This window comes from Xenia sp. Carnegie-2017, unplaced genomic scaffold, assembly GCF_021976095.1.
Source record: "Xenia sp. Carnegie-2017 unplaced genomic scaffold, XeniaSp_v1 HiC_scaffold_4, whole genome shotgun sequence".
NCBI classification, from domain to species: domain Eukaryota; kingdom Metazoa; phylum Cnidaria; class Anthozoa; order Malacalcyonacea; family Xeniidae; genus Xenia; species Xenia sp. Carnegie-2017.
Genome location: NW_025813504.1, coordinates 5,059,495 through 5,075,938, shown reverse-complemented (window position 1 = coordinate 5,075,938; position 16,444 = coordinate 5,059,495). Strand labels below are relative to the sequence as shown.

At 34.0% G+C, this 16,444-nt stretch overlaps 2 protein-coding genes, 2 long non-coding RNA genes and 1 other non-coding gene across 6 annotated transcripts; 4 read left to right on the top strand and 1 right to left on the bottom strand.

Annotated features, from left to right (window-relative positions):
• Positions 1-571: 571 nt before the first annotated feature.
• Trnar-ucu lies at positions 572-645 on the bottom strand. The gene has a single exon. It is a non-coding gene; the product is annotated as a tRNA-Arg (tRNA).
• LOC124455510 lies at positions 614-1,321 on the top strand. Its single transcript, XR_006951888.1, has 2 exons — positions 614-714; positions 1,127-1,321. It is a non-coding gene; the product is annotated as an uncharacterized LOC124455510 (long non-coding RNA).
• A 1,537-nt stretch (positions 1,322-2,858) lies between these two features.
• Positions 2,859-3,303, top strand: LOC124455509. The gene is made up of 2 exons (XR_006951887.1): positions 2,859-2,897; positions 3,024-3,303. It is a non-coding gene; the product is annotated as an uncharacterized LOC124455509 (long non-coding RNA).
• Positions 3,304-4,308: 1,005 nt separating this feature from the next.
• LOC124455507 (KRR1 small subunit processome component homolog) lies at positions 4,309-8,726 on the top strand. Of its 2 annotated transcripts, XR_006951886.1 has the most exons (8): positions 4,309-4,368; positions 5,016-5,045; positions 5,208-5,374; positions 5,538-5,672; positions 8,094-8,179; positions 8,259-8,367; positions 8,443-8,487; positions 8,639-8,726. XR_006951886.1 is itself a non-coding variant. In XM_047006141.1 (5 exons), the coding sequence occupies exons 1-5, from the start codon at positions 4,338-4,340 to the stop codon at positions 6,078-6,080; spliced, it is 423 nt and encodes a 140-aa protein (XP_046862097.1). In that variant the 5' UTR covers positions 4,309-4,337; the 3' UTR covers positions 6,081-6,268. The 2 variants fall into 2 exon arrangements, 1 of the variants encoding a protein (XP_046862097.1); XM_047006141.1 differs by lacking the exons at positions 8,094-8,179; positions 8,259-8,367; positions 8,443-8,487; positions 8,639-8,726 and adding an exon at positions 6,021-6,268.
• A 1,380-nt stretch (positions 8,727-10,106) lies between these two features.
• LOC124455506 (KRR1 small subunit processome component homolog) lies at positions 10,107-14,965 on the top strand. Its single transcript, XM_047006140.1, has 8 exons — positions 10,107-10,184; positions 10,757-10,786; positions 10,949-11,115; positions 11,279-11,413; positions 12,426-12,551; positions 13,496-13,579; positions 13,820-13,876; positions 14,648-14,965. Exons 1-8 carry the CDS (start codon positions 10,154-10,156, stop codon positions 14,855-14,857), a joined length of 840 nt encoding a protein of 279 aa, XP_046862096.1. The 5' UTR covers positions 10,107-10,153; the 3' UTR covers positions 14,858-14,965.
• Positions 14,966-16,444: the final 1,479 nt, after the last annotated feature.

The following is a 16,444-nucleotide window of genomic DNA, read 5'->3' as shown; positions in this document are numbered from 1 at the left end:
ATATGCATATTTGTAAACATTCGATCATATAGCATTTTTATGACTTGTGCATTTGTGTTTTAATCAAAGATTGCTTAGTTTGCCTATTTAAAGTTGGGTGAAAGATAAGGGTTATGACAAAATTATAAGGATTAAAATGACTTACACAAACATAATTCTAGATTTTAGATTTGGAAGCCAAGACAGGACAGAAAATGGTTATATATTCATAGCTAATTCCCCATAAAATTTATATTTCTGAAAAAAAATGCCTAAATTTTTTCAGAAATTTGAATTTTATGGAGAATTAACGATGGATATATATTATTACAACAGCCACGGCTGTTGTGTTATCTATTTATGTTATCCAGTACATTTATCAATACATTTTGCGTATTTTTCTCCTTGTTTCAAGTCTTTTTCTTATCTAATGTTTTGCGCAAAATTAAATTTGGAAAGTATAGACAATCGGAAGTCCGGGACTATTTCCATCGCATTTTTTAGAATGGCGAATCCGATTGTCAGAAGCTCAGTTTTTGTTCTTTCAAGAAAAAAGGGTTCACATCACCAACTGTTTGCTATAAAAGTTTTACATCTCCGATGGGACTCGAACCCACAACCTTTGAATTAGAAGTCCAACGCGCTAATCCATTGCGCCACGGAGATCACATGCTGATGCTATGGATATGCAGAGTGTAAATTTTAAGCAAATAAACTTTCCACATTTTTTGGCAGGTATCAAAGAACTTTGTAAAAGTTTCTAGTTTAACATTAGTGCAGGCCTTCCGTTCTTAGCTTTTAAATAGTTGATCAACATGCTGATAAAAAATAAAACTTTGAGTTGTATCTGTCTGGACCTGGTTTTTTCATGTAGAAGAGAAAAAAGCAATCATCATACAAACTGATGGATAGAATTAGAGTAAACAATGATATAGATTACTGAAATGAATCAAAGACTCTTTACTAAAATTTCAATAATGTATTACCATTATGCATATTTGTAAACATTCGATCATATAGCATTTTTATTATTTGTGTTTTAATTAAAGATTTTTTAGTTCGCCTATTTAAAGTTGGGTGAAAGATAAGCGTTATGACAGAATTATAAGGATTGAAAAACTTACACAAACATAATTCTAAATTTTAGATATGGCAGCCAAGACAGAACAGACAATGCTTTTATATCCAATCCTTACTGACAAGCTAATGAATTTTACTTATTACTCGTTTAATTGTCAACGTTGTAACTGGTTTTAACAGAACTTCCAACTACATGACTATGGTGCTGTGATGATAAATGTAGTTGCACGTAGCAGTTTGACGTGTGTTTATATTGTTCGAAGTCTTAGAAATGTCTGCTCTAAGTTTATCTAAAACGGTTTTTTCCGCTTTTCTCAAGCTGTTCGCCGTTGGGTAAAGAGTTTTGTCAAGGTAGCAGTCCTTTAAAAACTTTTATTTCACGAATCTGGATTGTTGCTGGTAAGTTAAATTTTTGATATGTTTTGGTTGCGTAATTGTGCTCAGCGGATTTTTTTTTGTTCATTTTCTCCTCCACTCGAGTCCTAAAAATGGTCATTTTGTTTAGCCTGTTGATTAAAATGTCTAATCTATCTCGGGGCCAGAGATTTGCCAGGCGGAAAGCGAATTTTCAATATGAACATAATAGCCCAACATAATACTTTTAAGAAAGCCATCACAATAATCAAATAGAGAAGGATTTATTAATTACGTTTCGTCTTTAACTTAAGACATCTTCAGATTAATATTAATCTGAAGATGTCTTAAGTTAAAGACGAAACGTAATTAATAAATCCTTCTCTATTTGATTATTGTGATGGCTTTCTTAAAAGTATTATGTTGGGCTATTATGTTCATATTGAAAATTCTAATCTATCTCGTTGTAGTACAGCGTTTGAAATCTGACCTTTTCTGATCCACGTATGCAGTGTTTTTGCAGTGCCGTACTTTTGATGCTATGCACTGTTTTTTTACCATTAATGAAAAGCGTTTGTGGTCTTTGCATTTGTTGTGCGTTTGTGAACAAACAAATGATGTCGACGATAACAAAGAGTAAGATTCTAAGATCTTCTCCAAACTTTCAGCACCTCCTTCATATTCTGCCAGCAAATAATGCTCTTGTTGTCCAACACTATTGAAATATGTCCTGATGAATTCAATTTCCTTGTTTCGCATATATGTCACAGTTATGAATTCGTATCATTCACCATTTTTCCGCTTTTAACAGTAAGTTGAACAGGCGAGGACCCTTGATGAATGAATTTGGAAATTCAGAGGTCTGACATACGTAAACTATGTACATAACAATCCCTCTTCAATTTTCAGCTTGGTTTTCAAACCTTACTTGACATCAAATTTAAAATGTGCTAATTTGCACGCGTTTGCCGTTTTTAAGTTGTCGTCATTACACTAACACCCATAATTTTCAAACTGTTGTTGTCTCTTGAAGAAAACGTACAAGTTTAGCTTCCTTCTTGAGCGTTCACAAGACACATTTTTAAATAAATGAACAGGCTCTTCAATTTGACATGATGCAGTCAAAAGAAAACCCCTTTTAAAAATATAACTAAAGGCATGATTTTTCACAAAAATCAAAACAACCGAAATGGAAAGTCTATACCTCTACTTATCATATTTGGCACTTTTGTTGGAGTGGTTCTTGACCTTACGTGTTTTTGCGGATGGATTGTTATGTCTGCTTGGCATTTCACATTGCGCTTCTAAGGTACAAGGAATTTTCTATGAGTTAAAATAACAAAGAAAAGATCAAACGACATTAGTCTGAATTAGTTACCACTGTATATGTTTGTGTTTCCCTGTCTACATAAATTTTGACATCTTTTATCTTGGACAAACTTCCTTCGGCAATAATCTAAAATTATAAAATTGTCCTCAATTTGGTAATGCTAATAGCTTAGTTTTTGATAAATGTAAAGAAATATTGCTAACTATAACTATAATAATCACCTCTTGCCTTCGTCTCTTCTCAAATGCAGTTCCAACATTAGTTGGCTGCTTCCTTTTAGATGCTACACTTGTGGGTTCCACAGAGTATTCAAAAATCTTGGGTACAGCATCCTTCTTAAGGCAAAGCCGTCCTGCTGTCCATCCTACTGATTGCATCGCTTTAAAATTTTGCACGAAGCACGAACTCTCGAAATGTTGCGAGCAAAAATTTGAGCTCTTTGTTGGTTTCAGATTTTTGCGTCGGATTTTTAAATCCAAATATCTCGCATGCGCTTGTTTTCGGGAAACGAAAAAAAGAAACCTTTTGCAGCGTTTGGTGGTTCTTAGAAGAACCGTTTTTAAAATCAAACCATATTTTCAATGCTAAATTGTCGCGTTGTAAAATGCAGGCAAAGAAGTTACCAATATATTTTGAACGAAGTGCGCAATTGACCGCGTTTAGCTAACGTCAACTATTACGTCACAACGACCTTTTTCCAATCGGTAGCCGTCGTTAGCTCGTCGGGCATTTTCAATACGTTATCAGTAAGGCATCAACTTTAAACCTCCATATCTTCTAAAATATTTATCGTTTGAGTCTCAAAATTTGGTGAACTATTAGTTGGAGCTATACCTTTATGCAAAGTACAAAAATAACAATCCGACTTTTTTGTTGCATGTGTCTATCAAGTGCATTTGTGTAACTAGTAACGTCAAGTGCGTGGTTTTAATTAGGAGTAAGTTTAATATTATGATTGGCTATTTCCTCTGATTTTTGTCGATAGTTCTAGACAAAATATCGTGCACTCTTTACGAACGTCAGCATACAATAGTTTGGACGTGTATAACCCGACTAAGTGCAAATGACATACCTTATTAATAAAGGTTTAAGTTTGTATTGATAAATCGATTTACACAAATACACAGGACTGTAGAACTAAATTTATTAGATGGAGGGCTCTCTTGACGAAGCTGAAGAGATTAAGTTATGAAAAATTACCATTTTCAAAGGTAGAAATAGGGCTCCTCCACCAAGTGACCACCCACCCCCCCCCTCCTTCTACCGCACTGCTAATAGATGTTAAGATTATGGGTTATGAACGTTTTACAAATTTTGAACGATGTTTTAATACGAGTTGTAAAAACAGTAAAATTAATAACTTAATATTTTGCTGCGTACGTTTGCCGGTGTAATTTAGGCAAAGCTTCTTTCAAATATTTCATGAGTTTATTGAACCTGCGTCCCGTGTTGCATGCCGAGTAATCATAGAGATGTATTAACATTTAATAATTGTTCTTTTGCTGTATGTGATTTAAATCTATCATAATAACTGGTGAATGTCTGCAGGCTCAGCCTCCCTCTCCGCTCATGGTAAATTGAATCGCGATAAAACATGGCAGACGATCAAACTTCCTTAAATGAAGGTAAAACATATATTATTTTGCAGCAATATTTTTGTGAATTTATTAGTTATCTGTAATTTTTTGTGGCAACTGTTTTGATTAGTATTGATACGTACATCTGGATTTGCTATTGAATAATTTTAAAAGTCCAGATCACGAAGAAGTATCAAAGTAAAGAAATATTGTATAAAGCAAATTCCGAAAAGACAAGACATCTTGCGATTGCAAAATTTGCTTTATACCATATTTCTAAGGCAAAGCTCACTCAAACCTGAACGCTTTGGCCTTCATTAATACTGCCATGGGTATTTCAATAGATAGCATTTTTATGTTAATGGTGGATGTATAATAATCAAGAGTGAACTATTGTTTCTCGAATAAAATTAATTTCCAAATTCTTAAATACGTCTATGTATACGGTATAACAGTTGATGGTTTTGGCTTGATGCTAATGGTTGTAAATTTCAAAGAAAGAAAATCTTTGCGAATATGTTTTGTTCTTTTAAAATAAAAAATACTCATGAATAAATGAAGTTATGTTAATTACATCCAATATACAAAAAAATACCTCACACATTAAGTTGGCCATTCAACATACACTGCCATAAATGTTGCAACTCACCACAGTTGACCAAATTAAGGCGTAAACATTGTATTTGTGATTTCAGGCAAGAAGAGCAGATTCAGAAAAGAAAAACGTGAGTGTTTGTCTTAATAAAATGTGTTGATTTGATTTATAATTGAAGTTGATTATTTTTGCAATGATGCGAGAACATGAAGAGATCTGTCATTTATTTTGTTGTTTCTCAAATGATTTCACAAAGTAGCACTTTTCACATTTGTATGTTTTTTTCCTGTAGCCTGGGATCATGAAGGTATAGATCATTGGAAGATTGAAAAATTTACAGAGGAGGACAATAAGCATTTACTCCTTGAAGAAAGTTCTTTTGCAACTTTGTTCCCAAAATACAGAGAAAAATATTTACGTGAAGTATGGCCACTTGTGGAAGCTAAATTAAAGGAATCGGTATGTTATAGCTATAGCAACAATTAAAATAATGCAGTAAACAATGATGATAGTTTTCATTCTGAAGGAAGAGAAAGAAGACAAAATATACTCTAAAAGATGCCATTGTCATCTTTATCAGTTATAATGTTGTAATTTGTATTGTGTTCAATTATGTTTCAAGGGCATAAAATGTCAGTTAGATGTTATTGAGGGAAGCATGAGTGTCTACACGACACGAAAAACCTGGGATCCATTTATAATCATAAAAGCTCACGACATGATAAAGTTAATGGCGATGAGTGTTCCTTATGAACAGGTATGAATACGTATATCTTACCTTATCTACAGTTTTACTTATTGTTATCAACTGTTAGGTTATATTAACACAGAAATCTACGTAAATGGTTTGATTATGTAACTGCATTTTGAACGCCAAGTATTCAAACAAACACAATGTGTTTATTTAAATATTGAGACGAAAGCAAGTATGCTTTAGAGTTTTGTTGCTGATAAAGTTTAAAAACTCAAACAAAATTTTTGGAAACTGTTTGCTGTTCACATAGCTAAACCATTTCTCACTAAGAACCTTTGTGACTTTACAAGTCTAGTAGAAAATCTTTGTGTGCTTTGCAGTAATTTTATTTTTCTATTCCTTTTTTCAAAGTCCCATGCACTCCGTACATGTGATGGTGGTGATAATGGTCACGATTTTGTACAGCTTTAGTGAAAAAATTTTCCTAAAAAAACATCGCTATGCCTAGTCCAAAGTGCAAATGCCTTCCTACTGAGTACGAAAGCGCAAATGCTTTCCTCATAAGTATTCTTGCTCAGGAGATTTTATTCTGGTTTGAAATCTTTAGTAGTTGCAAGTAGTTTGATTTTAAAGGAGAAAAAGTATATTTCACAGCCTTAGCTGGTTGAAGGTCTATGCATCATTGTTTCGTGCATCAAAGTCTATTACAATAATTTGATAGTCTGAAAGAACACCTTGAAACTTTGAAATTTCCCTCAAAGCACATTTACCAGGCAAAATTTTGTCACGTTTATGCAACTTTAAGGCTAATTTTTTCTGTATAGGCCTACCCATCTTCATTTGTTTTAATTTAGGATGGTGATCAGCCATCCCTATGGCTACAACTAAAGCCCGAGCAGAGCATAGGTTATCATTATTCTTGATAGTTACAATCGATTTTTTTAAAGTACTGTCTTGAGAATAATCTAAGACTTTGAAGGCCTTACCACTCCCAACAGGCGCTTTTACACCAATAAGGTCGATGATAAACGAGTTGTCCAAAGGAATATTCTCATTACTTTGCAAAGTTTTTGTAATTTCGCCCAAAATTTTATTAGAGTTAATTTCAGCGGCAGGAAGAAGCTTAGTGCTGATTGGTGCTTTCAAAGCATCCGATCTAATCATTACACGAAGACGATCTTCCAATGGTGTTCTAAAATCACACTGTTTATTACCTGGGAACATTAACATAAACATTAAGAAGATGCTTTGTGTCACACAGCGCTTTTTTCACTCTCACTTGACGAATGGCGTCGTCAAACAAGCCATCGAGCTCAGTCATTATGTCTTTGACTTTTATTTGCTTATCGCCAACGGATAGATCGTCTAACTTAGCACGGAATATACACGACTTGGCACCAAATTTACGAACATATCGTTCCGAAACTTTTTCAAGCACAAAGTTAACAGATTTTTCATCATTTTTAGTTTGATTTTTTATGTTGTTTCTTCCTTCCCCAAGTTCAACACTTTGCTGCAACAACTTCGTTGATTTTTTTACCCATTTTAACACTTTTGCAATATCCGTTTTATCTTTAGAGATTTCTTTCTGAACTTTTTTCAGCAAACGTTTTGCCTTTACATTTTTTCTGATGGCTCGAACACGTAAACGCTCTAGATACTCTTTTCCCTCCATGATCATCTGGCGATGATTTTCATGCAGTAATGGCAATTTGTGAAATCATGCTTCATTTTATAGTAAATGTTCATTGAACTCCTACAGAGTAATTGAATTTAACACGTTTATGAAGGACTGTTCAAGTTGTGTGTGTGCAACAGGAACATTTTCCACCTTTTTTAAAGTGTTGGCCTTCACATGAATAATCATTTACCAACGCATGATTTTCTTTAAAGAAGAATAGGTCTCATTCATACTGTGAGTAAAGAATTGAATAGAATCACATTCAAGTGTAAGACTCACGCTTGTTCAAATCAGTAACCCCTTTTTGGTACATTGTTTGATATCTTTCCAGAGGGTCTCATCATTAATTAACTGCATCACTTTCCTCTGTATGATACCATCCCACACCGCAGGACTTATCTTCACAACATGATTTTTCTTTTTAATTTCCCTTCAATATTGACTCATGTTCAAACCGATACTTTATTTACATTGTCAGGCATCTTTCCTGGGGTCCTTATCATTTACTGTATCATGTCGGTATGTTAAAGGCTCTTTTCATTTCCCTTTAATATTGACTTATGTTCATGCTGCTCCTTTATTCACATTGTCAGGCATCTTTCGTGGGCCCTTATCATTTACTGCATCATTCCCCTCAGTAGGATACTGCACAAATCTTACCCACGCCTCATTATTCAAGGTCATACTATTCAATGGTAATTTTTAATTTACACGTGCGAGATGGCAGCGAAGGTCACATCTCAAGCGCATGCGCTGTGTACTTCAACCACTTGAAATACTAAAAGTGTTTTGTATGTGTTAAGGCGATAAAACTCTGCAAAAAATCAAGACACGCAAATCGCAAAGTCTGGCAGAATGGCATCGCAGCAGACAGAATACCATGAAATTAGTAAGTGCGAGCTCTTTCTGTTTATTTCAAATTAGAGAATGTTTTTTATCTTCAACAGAATCTATCTCCTCATTTTCAGAAAAATGTAATCGCTGTCGTGATTTCTACATCACGGCTAAATGTGGACATACTGTCCATCTGTCCCCGTTAATGGAGTCACGGGGAAAATTCAAGTGCAAAATTTGCGGGTTTGTATGCCTTTAAAGATATTTTAATCTCAGGTTGCGTTTCATGTCATCGATTTTTACTCTTCATTCATGTAGTGTATCGGACGCAGGTGTCGATGCCGCTGTACGTCAATTTGTGATGTAAGTTTGTAATTCATGGGTGCGTTTATACCTTACTGTGTGCTATTATATAAAGTTTAAATATATATATATATATATATATATGTTTGAGGTATAAACTGTCATACGGAAGCAGCAATTTTATATAGTGGTTCTTATTTCATTCATTCAGAAAACTGTGTACCGAGGGCATCATGACGTTGAACATTGACAACGAAGATTTAATGTAACAATATAAATAAAAATTTACAAATGTTGAATGACTCGTTTTTTAAGTTTGTTCATTTTATCTGAAACAAATATTTTAAGCCAATCTTTACAAGTATATTTTAGTATCTCAAGTCCGTTAACGGGTGGGTCGACATCTTCAATGCTTTTCATAAAATCTTTGATCACAATCTCTTCGGACACATTTTCCAAGGCAGAATCAAAATGCAGCAACATACGCTCGTCATGCTCCATCATCAAACAGTCATGCTTGCGTTGAGAGGGTGATCAATCATGCAACCATTGCAGTTCTTATTTACTTCAGCGTTTATCATTGCAACAATTTCTTCAGCATAGCAGTCTAAAAGTTTATTTTCTAACAAACTTTGACGACAGTTATTTCATTCTTTTCTGACTCCAAAGGCAATTTGTTCATTCTTAATGCCTGATCAATGTCTATATTCAATTCCATTTGTTTCAAGAGATAAAATGTAAACCTTTCGATAAAGTATAAGCTATAAAATGCAATTACCTCGTTTTCTACCGTTTTTACCTTCGATTGAGAAAAGGAAACAGATCTAATGTTACTTTGTCAGTAGCATGCAACTTCCAGCTTTGTCGTATTTCCGATTTTCACGCCATCCAATGCCATGCCAAGTTTATTAACCCCTATTTCCGGTTGACATGCGCGCGCACCGAACAACTTCAGGGGACTGGAAACTAACTGGCACGGGTAAGAGCTCCGTGACAAAAGTGTGACAAAGCTGCACCTTATCTACTATTGTATAGTTTAGCTTTGATTCCGTTAATTACTTTTTCAATGTTACTGCCAAGTGAGAGGCTTAGCTTAGGATTGGCTATTTCTTCTGATTTTTGTAGATAGTTCTAGACAAAACATTGTGCACTCTTTATGTACGTCAGTATACAATAGTATGGACGTGTATAACCCGACTAAGTGTAAATGACATACTTATAAATAAAGGTTTAAGGTTTTTATTGATAAAACGATTTACACAGATACACAGGGCTGTAGAACTAAATTTATCACATGGGGGGCTCTCTAGACGAAGCCAAACCCATGAAATTATGAAAAATTACCCATTTCAAAGGTAGAAGGGGCCTCCTTCCTCCAAGCACCCCCACACACACATACTTCTACAGCACTGCAAATACATGTTAAGATTATGGGTTATGAACGTTTTACAAATTTTGAACGATGTTTTAATACGAGATGTAAAAAAAATAACTAAATATTTTGCTGCGTACGTTTGCCAGTGTAATTTTGGCAAAGCTTCTTTAAAATATTTCATGAGTTTGTTGAACCTGCGTCCCGTGTTGCAGGCCGAGTAATCAAAGAGATGAATTAATATTTAATAATTGTTCTTTTGCTGTATGTGATTTAAATCTACTATTATAACTGGTGAATGTCTGCAGGCTCAGCCTTCCTCTCCGCTAATGGTAAATTGAATCACGATAAAACATGGCAGACGATCAAAGTTCCTTAAATGAAGGTAAAACCTATATTATTTTGCAGCAATATTTTTGTGAAATTATTAGTTATCTGTAATTTTCGAGATAATTTTTTTGTGGCAACTGTTTTGATTAGTATTGATACGTACATGTGGATTTGCTATTCATTAATTTTAAAAGTCCAGATCACGAAGAAAATATCATCTAACTTCTAAGGCAAAGCTCACTCAAACCTGAACGCTTTGGCCTTCATTAATACTACGATGGGTATTACAATAGATAGCATTTTTATGTCAATGGTGGATGTATAATAACCAAAAGTGAACTATTGTTTCTTGAATAAATATAATTTCCAAATTCTTAAATACGTCTACGTATACTGTATAACAGTTGATGGTTTTGGCTTGATGCTAATGGTTGTAAATTTTAAAGAAAGAAAATCTTTGCGAATATGTTTTGTTCTTTTAAAATAAAAAATACCCATGAATAAATGAAGTTATGTTACAAAGAAATACCTCACATTAAGTTGGCCCTTCAACATTCACTGCCATAAATATTGCCACTTACTACAGTTGACCAAATTAAGGCATAAACATGGTATTTTTGATTTCAGGCAAGAAGAGCAGATTCAGAAAAGAAAAACGTGAGTTTTTGTCTTAATAAAATATGTTGATTTGATTTATATTTGAAGTTGCTTATTTTTTGCAATGATGCGAGAACATGAAGAGATCTGTCATTTATTTTGTTGTTTCTCAAATGATTTCACAAAGTAGCACTTTTCACATTTGTATGTTTTTTCCTGTAGCCTGGGATCATGAAGGTATAGATCATTGGAAGATTGAAAAGTTTACAGAGGAGGACAATAAGCATTTACTCCTTGAAGAAAGTTCTTTTGCGACTTTGTTCCCAAAGTACAGAGAAAAATATTTACGTGAAGTATGGCCACTTGTGGAGGCTAAATTAAAGGAATCGGTATGTTGTAGCTATAGCAACAATTAAAATAATGCAGTAAACAATGATGATAGTTTTCATTCTGAAGGAAGAGAAAGAAGACAAAATATACTCTAAAAGATGCCATTGTCATCTTTATCAGTTTTAATGTTGTAATTTGTATTGTGTTCAATTATGTTTCAAGGGCATAAAATGTCAGTTAGATGTTATCGAGGGAAGCATGAGTGTCTACACGACACGAAAAACCTGGGATCCATTTATAATCATAAAAGCTCGCGACATGATAAAGTTGATGGCGAGGAGTGTTCCTTATGAACAGGTATGAATACGTATATCTTACCTTATCTACAGTTATGCTTATTGTTATCAACTGTTAGGTTATTAAATTAAATGAAGATATGATCACTTTTGCTGGACAATTTAAGCAATAAACCTGAAAAATTCAGGTGACTCAACGGCATTCGAACCCATGACCTCTGCGATGCTGGTGCAGTGCTCTAACTAACTGAGCTATGAACTTTCTGTTAGGTTATTGTAACACAGAAATCTACGTAGATGGTTTGATTATGTAACTGCACTTTGAACGCCAAGGATTTAAAGAAACACAACGTGTTTGTTTAAATATTGAAACGAAAGCAAGTATGCTTTAGAGTTTTATTGCTGATAAAGTTTAAAAACTCAAACAAATTTTTTTTTCGGAAACTGTTTGCTTTTCAAATAGCTAAACCATTTCTCACTGAGAACCTTTGTGACTTTGCAAGTCGAGTAGAAAATCGTTTGGTTTGCAGTAATTTTATTTTTCTACTCCTTTTTTCAAAGTCCCATGCACTCCGTATATGTGATGGTGGTGATAATGGTCACGATTTGTACAGCTTTAGTGAAAAAATTTTCCTAAAACAACATCGCTATGCCTAGTTCAAAGTGCAAATGGCTTCCTACTGAGTACGAAAGCGCAAATGCTTTCCTCATAAGTATTCTTGCTCAGGAGATTTTATTGTGGTTTGAAATCTTTAGTATTTGCAAGTAGTTTGATTTCAAAGGAGAAAAAGTACATTTTACAGCCGTTGCAAGTTGAAGGTCTATGCATAATTGTTCTCGTAAATTTGTAAACTTATCCTGATTTTTACCTACGTAAGCAAGAATAGATGAAATACAATAAATGGTTGTTTTTAAACACCATCCGGACTTCTTGTTTTTGAAAGATTTTCGATTGTTTTATCGGCAAAACTCCTATTACAGTGTGGGGTAAACTTATGCATGTTTAAAAATACGTAGAAAGTGAATTAATAAAATTACACAATTTAATATGATACGTACACTAAATTCACTAGGCTATCAGAGTTTTACATGACGACGTGTCATGTGACATCATCAAGATTGGATCTCTCGTTCGTAATAAAGAAAGATTTGTGAAACGTCGACAAAGACTCATTGGACCTAATGGTGCGACATTGAAGGTGTGTTACTGACTGAATGTTAGAAAACGTTGAAATTTACTGTAATATTGGCCAAAATTCACATCATTGTTACTTGAACAAGCTCTTCAAGTTTTTATGGGTAGCCTCGGGCAAAGTGCGACACTTCACGTTTTAGATATATCTACTGGGGAGAATTTACTGGAAACTTGGTATAATAAATCTCAGGGTATTTGTCACATGAATGTTGTGTGAAAAAACTTTTAAATTATTTATGGAGAGTTTTATTTTCCCATCATATCAGACAAGTCGACGTGTTTCACTTTCTACCAATAAATCTATGATTTTTTACTTATTAAGGTATAGAAAGGTTGAGTTGAACATAATTCATTAAAATATTTAAAAATAACAAAACCAAGGAAGAAATCCAATTACACAAGACATAAATCATGTCTAATGTTCAATCCTTGCGAGCCCAAGCAGTATTCGTAAAACAATCCTTTCAACTTCATATTCTTTCAACAAGCTACAGCTAACAGGTCAGGCACAGTCAGACTATTCATTTTCTTCTTCTGTCGAAAGCGGTATTGCAACATCTTTTCTTTGCTTTTCTTTTATTTTTTATCTAGGCATTCTTTTATAATCTTGGGTTGATACTCTTCTTTGTTTGCTCTTTCTTCTTATTTAGCAGTTTCATTTTATGTGGCGAACTTTTTCCATTTCCGGTATCTCCCTCCCCATGGCATTTTCTTTGGAACAATGTGTATGGGCCACAAAATTATTTATCAAAATTAGAGAGACAAAAGCTCATATATTCAATTTAAAATCCGTGTAAAATAAATTTTAAAGGGACTAGTACGGCTATCGTTCATATATGAATAATCCCAGAACCCTAATTATCTTTCTGCCTGTATGCCTCATTGTTGTCATTGGCATTTTTTCAAGAATAACTGTTCATTAATGTGATGTTCATAACCAACGTATAGGCTTTAGAGCTTCTTACTGAATGTTACATTATGGTACAAGGTAACACGGTTGCTGTCCTGGGTTCATATAAAGGATTAAAATCGGTAAGCTTTTGTCTCCTTAAACGAGAATTTAATTACTATCAACTGTTTTGAGTTCGAATATTTAAAAGTGCGTGCTGGTTTTCCCCTGGTTTATTATTGGTTTATTTGTTACAATATTTGTTCCATACCACGTGCTACGAGCAAGCACTTTACGCGCTAAAATGTGGCAACGTTTTCTCATTTGTCTGTCGTTGATAATGAGTATGGTAAAATAGTTTTACAATTTAAGTTTCTTTTCAGGCTCGAAAAGTTATTGAAGATACGATGAAAAATGTTCATCCAATCTACAACATAAAGGTATAATGGCGTACGAAATAACTTTCGACTCTGATTTTCAGTGTATGCGTTTAATTCCAAACTATCTAGGCTATCATCAGCCAACCATCTTTATGTAGCTATTAACAAACATTTTTAGTCTAAAAATCGTGAAAAATTGGAAATATGTGCACCCCACCCTGTCATATTGTAGTAGATATAGTTTGCATCTGAATTAGTTACAAGCTTTTCTTGGAATATATTGGTCTTTCAGTTTTTCGGGGAAACTATTCAAGAGGTAAAAAAACATTTGGGTGTTTTTGTTATAAAAACACGCGTGAAAGTTTGGGAGAAACAAGAAATTGCGTAGCGAGCAAGAGAGCGATATGTGAATGCTTGTTTCGAAGCAATTTCGAGTTACTCCGAAACTTTGACAACTCTAGAAACTAGGGTTTTTTGAGCATTCAACCAGTTTGCGACGGCGTTTTTAAAAGGCTGTTTTTTAAAATTGTATACAGTATTTGGAGGTAAAATCGAGTTCTATATTTTATATTAATCAACTATTATACTAACGATGAGTGTCATTTGTGTATTTGATGTCCTTCTGTTTGTAAGAAAGATCGGATCTCTTTATCAGTAACGTGAAATGCTTATTTATAGTAAACTTCATTATAAGTTCAAACTGGTTATCAACGGAACGATGTAGCTATACATTGAAATTGGTCTTGCATACATTGCTTTTTTGTAAGAATTGATAAAAAATTAACAAGTCAAGTCAAGCATTTGTTTGAACATTTGAAATTGCTATTGTAGACGTTAATGATTAAAAGAGAGTTAGCGAAAAATCCAGCTTTAAGGAATGAATCTTGGGATAGATTTCTACCCAAGTTCAAGAAAAACACGATGCAACATCGAAAGAAACCAAAGAAAATGAAGAAAGTTTACACGCCGTTTCCACCACCGCAGACAGAAAGCAAGATTGACAAACAGCTTGCCAGCGGAAACTTTTCAAAATCTGTTTAAAAGTTAACACAACTTAGCAAAAATTATATAATATTCTTATTAAGTTACATAAGAGTTGTGTAATTCCATCAAGATAATTTATAAATATTATACTCCATAGCTACAAAATGCTCATGCAGATTATCTTCTAGTAGTTTTTTCAGAGTTCTTTACTATGCTATTTTTACCTACCAGAGGAGTCCTCTATTTCTTCTGATACTGCTTTTTCTAGGCACCTAAAGTATCCTTGATGAATGGACTTTTCGATATAATTCTTTACAGTACTTTAAGATTGCTTTTCGATAATTAGAAAGACGACCTAATGTCTTTAACGGCAGAATCATCTATCATCACTCTGCAGTATGCATGGCGACTCTAAAATTGCAAAATAATATTTGTGAAACATCTGATTTATTGTAAAATATGGTGAAAGCAAGACTTTGTCACAATGCAACGTTTTCAACCCCTAAACCCTTTAAGTGTGGATAATGGAGGATATTGTTGCACGATATCTTCAACAGGAACAGCTGTACTCAATATGTTTCTTCGTCTGAAATCGTAAGTTGAATTCATTTATTCTTTAATAAGTCCATAATCTTGAATGGATGATGATTTGCGGCATTCACTTTGCAAGTGCAAAATATGCTCCTTGTGAATGGTCTCCGTTGTGTTGTTACATGATAGTACTTCGCTCCAGATATTTGTTTGTCTTGGCCTTCCTTTCCGAGGAGGAGTCACGGAACATCAAAGTCAACAGTCGATGACTTTCGTTTCTTTTTATTCTTTCGTATTTTCGAACATGTTTAAATCGATTTTTGATTGATTCAGACCAAGACCCCTTAAAATTTTCAAATCACCACTTATTGTATATATTTATGATTTTTGAAGAAAAGCGCACACTTGTTCATTTTTCTTAAATAGCAGAATGTTGACTTACGCTTAGACATCTCTTTGTGTAAAGGTTGATTTCCATTCAGTGCAAATTATCGCCCGATCGACTTATTGAGATCACTTTCTTTTCAACTGCAAGCTCTCGACCAGAACAGTTTCACACTGATGCACGCAATTCAAAAGAAAGTGATCGCAAAAAGTTGACTGCGCGACAATTTGCACGGAATGAAAATCGCCCTTAAGTCGCTTAGAAAAGTGGGTTTAACAATTGGGAAAAACGCATTGATAATAATGGAAATGACGTGGAAAATTTTTACACATATCAATTCAGCATGTTATTACGTCATACTGATTTTGATTTCAGAACGTTTCCATTAAATAGACATATATTTTGTAGTGGTGTCATAGCCATGTATTACTGTCAAAGCCATATATTTTACATACCGTGAGTTTGATGGGGATCAAAATAAGCTTCTTCTCTTCTGTATTGCCGCCTTCCAGTGAGTTCTATTGAAACTTTACAGTAAGTGCGTGCGTGTCACACAGGACATGCATTCGGAATTTAGAATTACCTGAAAATTTAATCTCTTCTGTTTATTTCCTTGGGCTTATTGCTTAAAGAGAGCCATTCGTATTTATATAAAAGTTTTTTGAATTAAGTAGGGTTCATACACAATGTTTATTTTAGCCACTTAGTCTTTACCAATGCAAAATCTG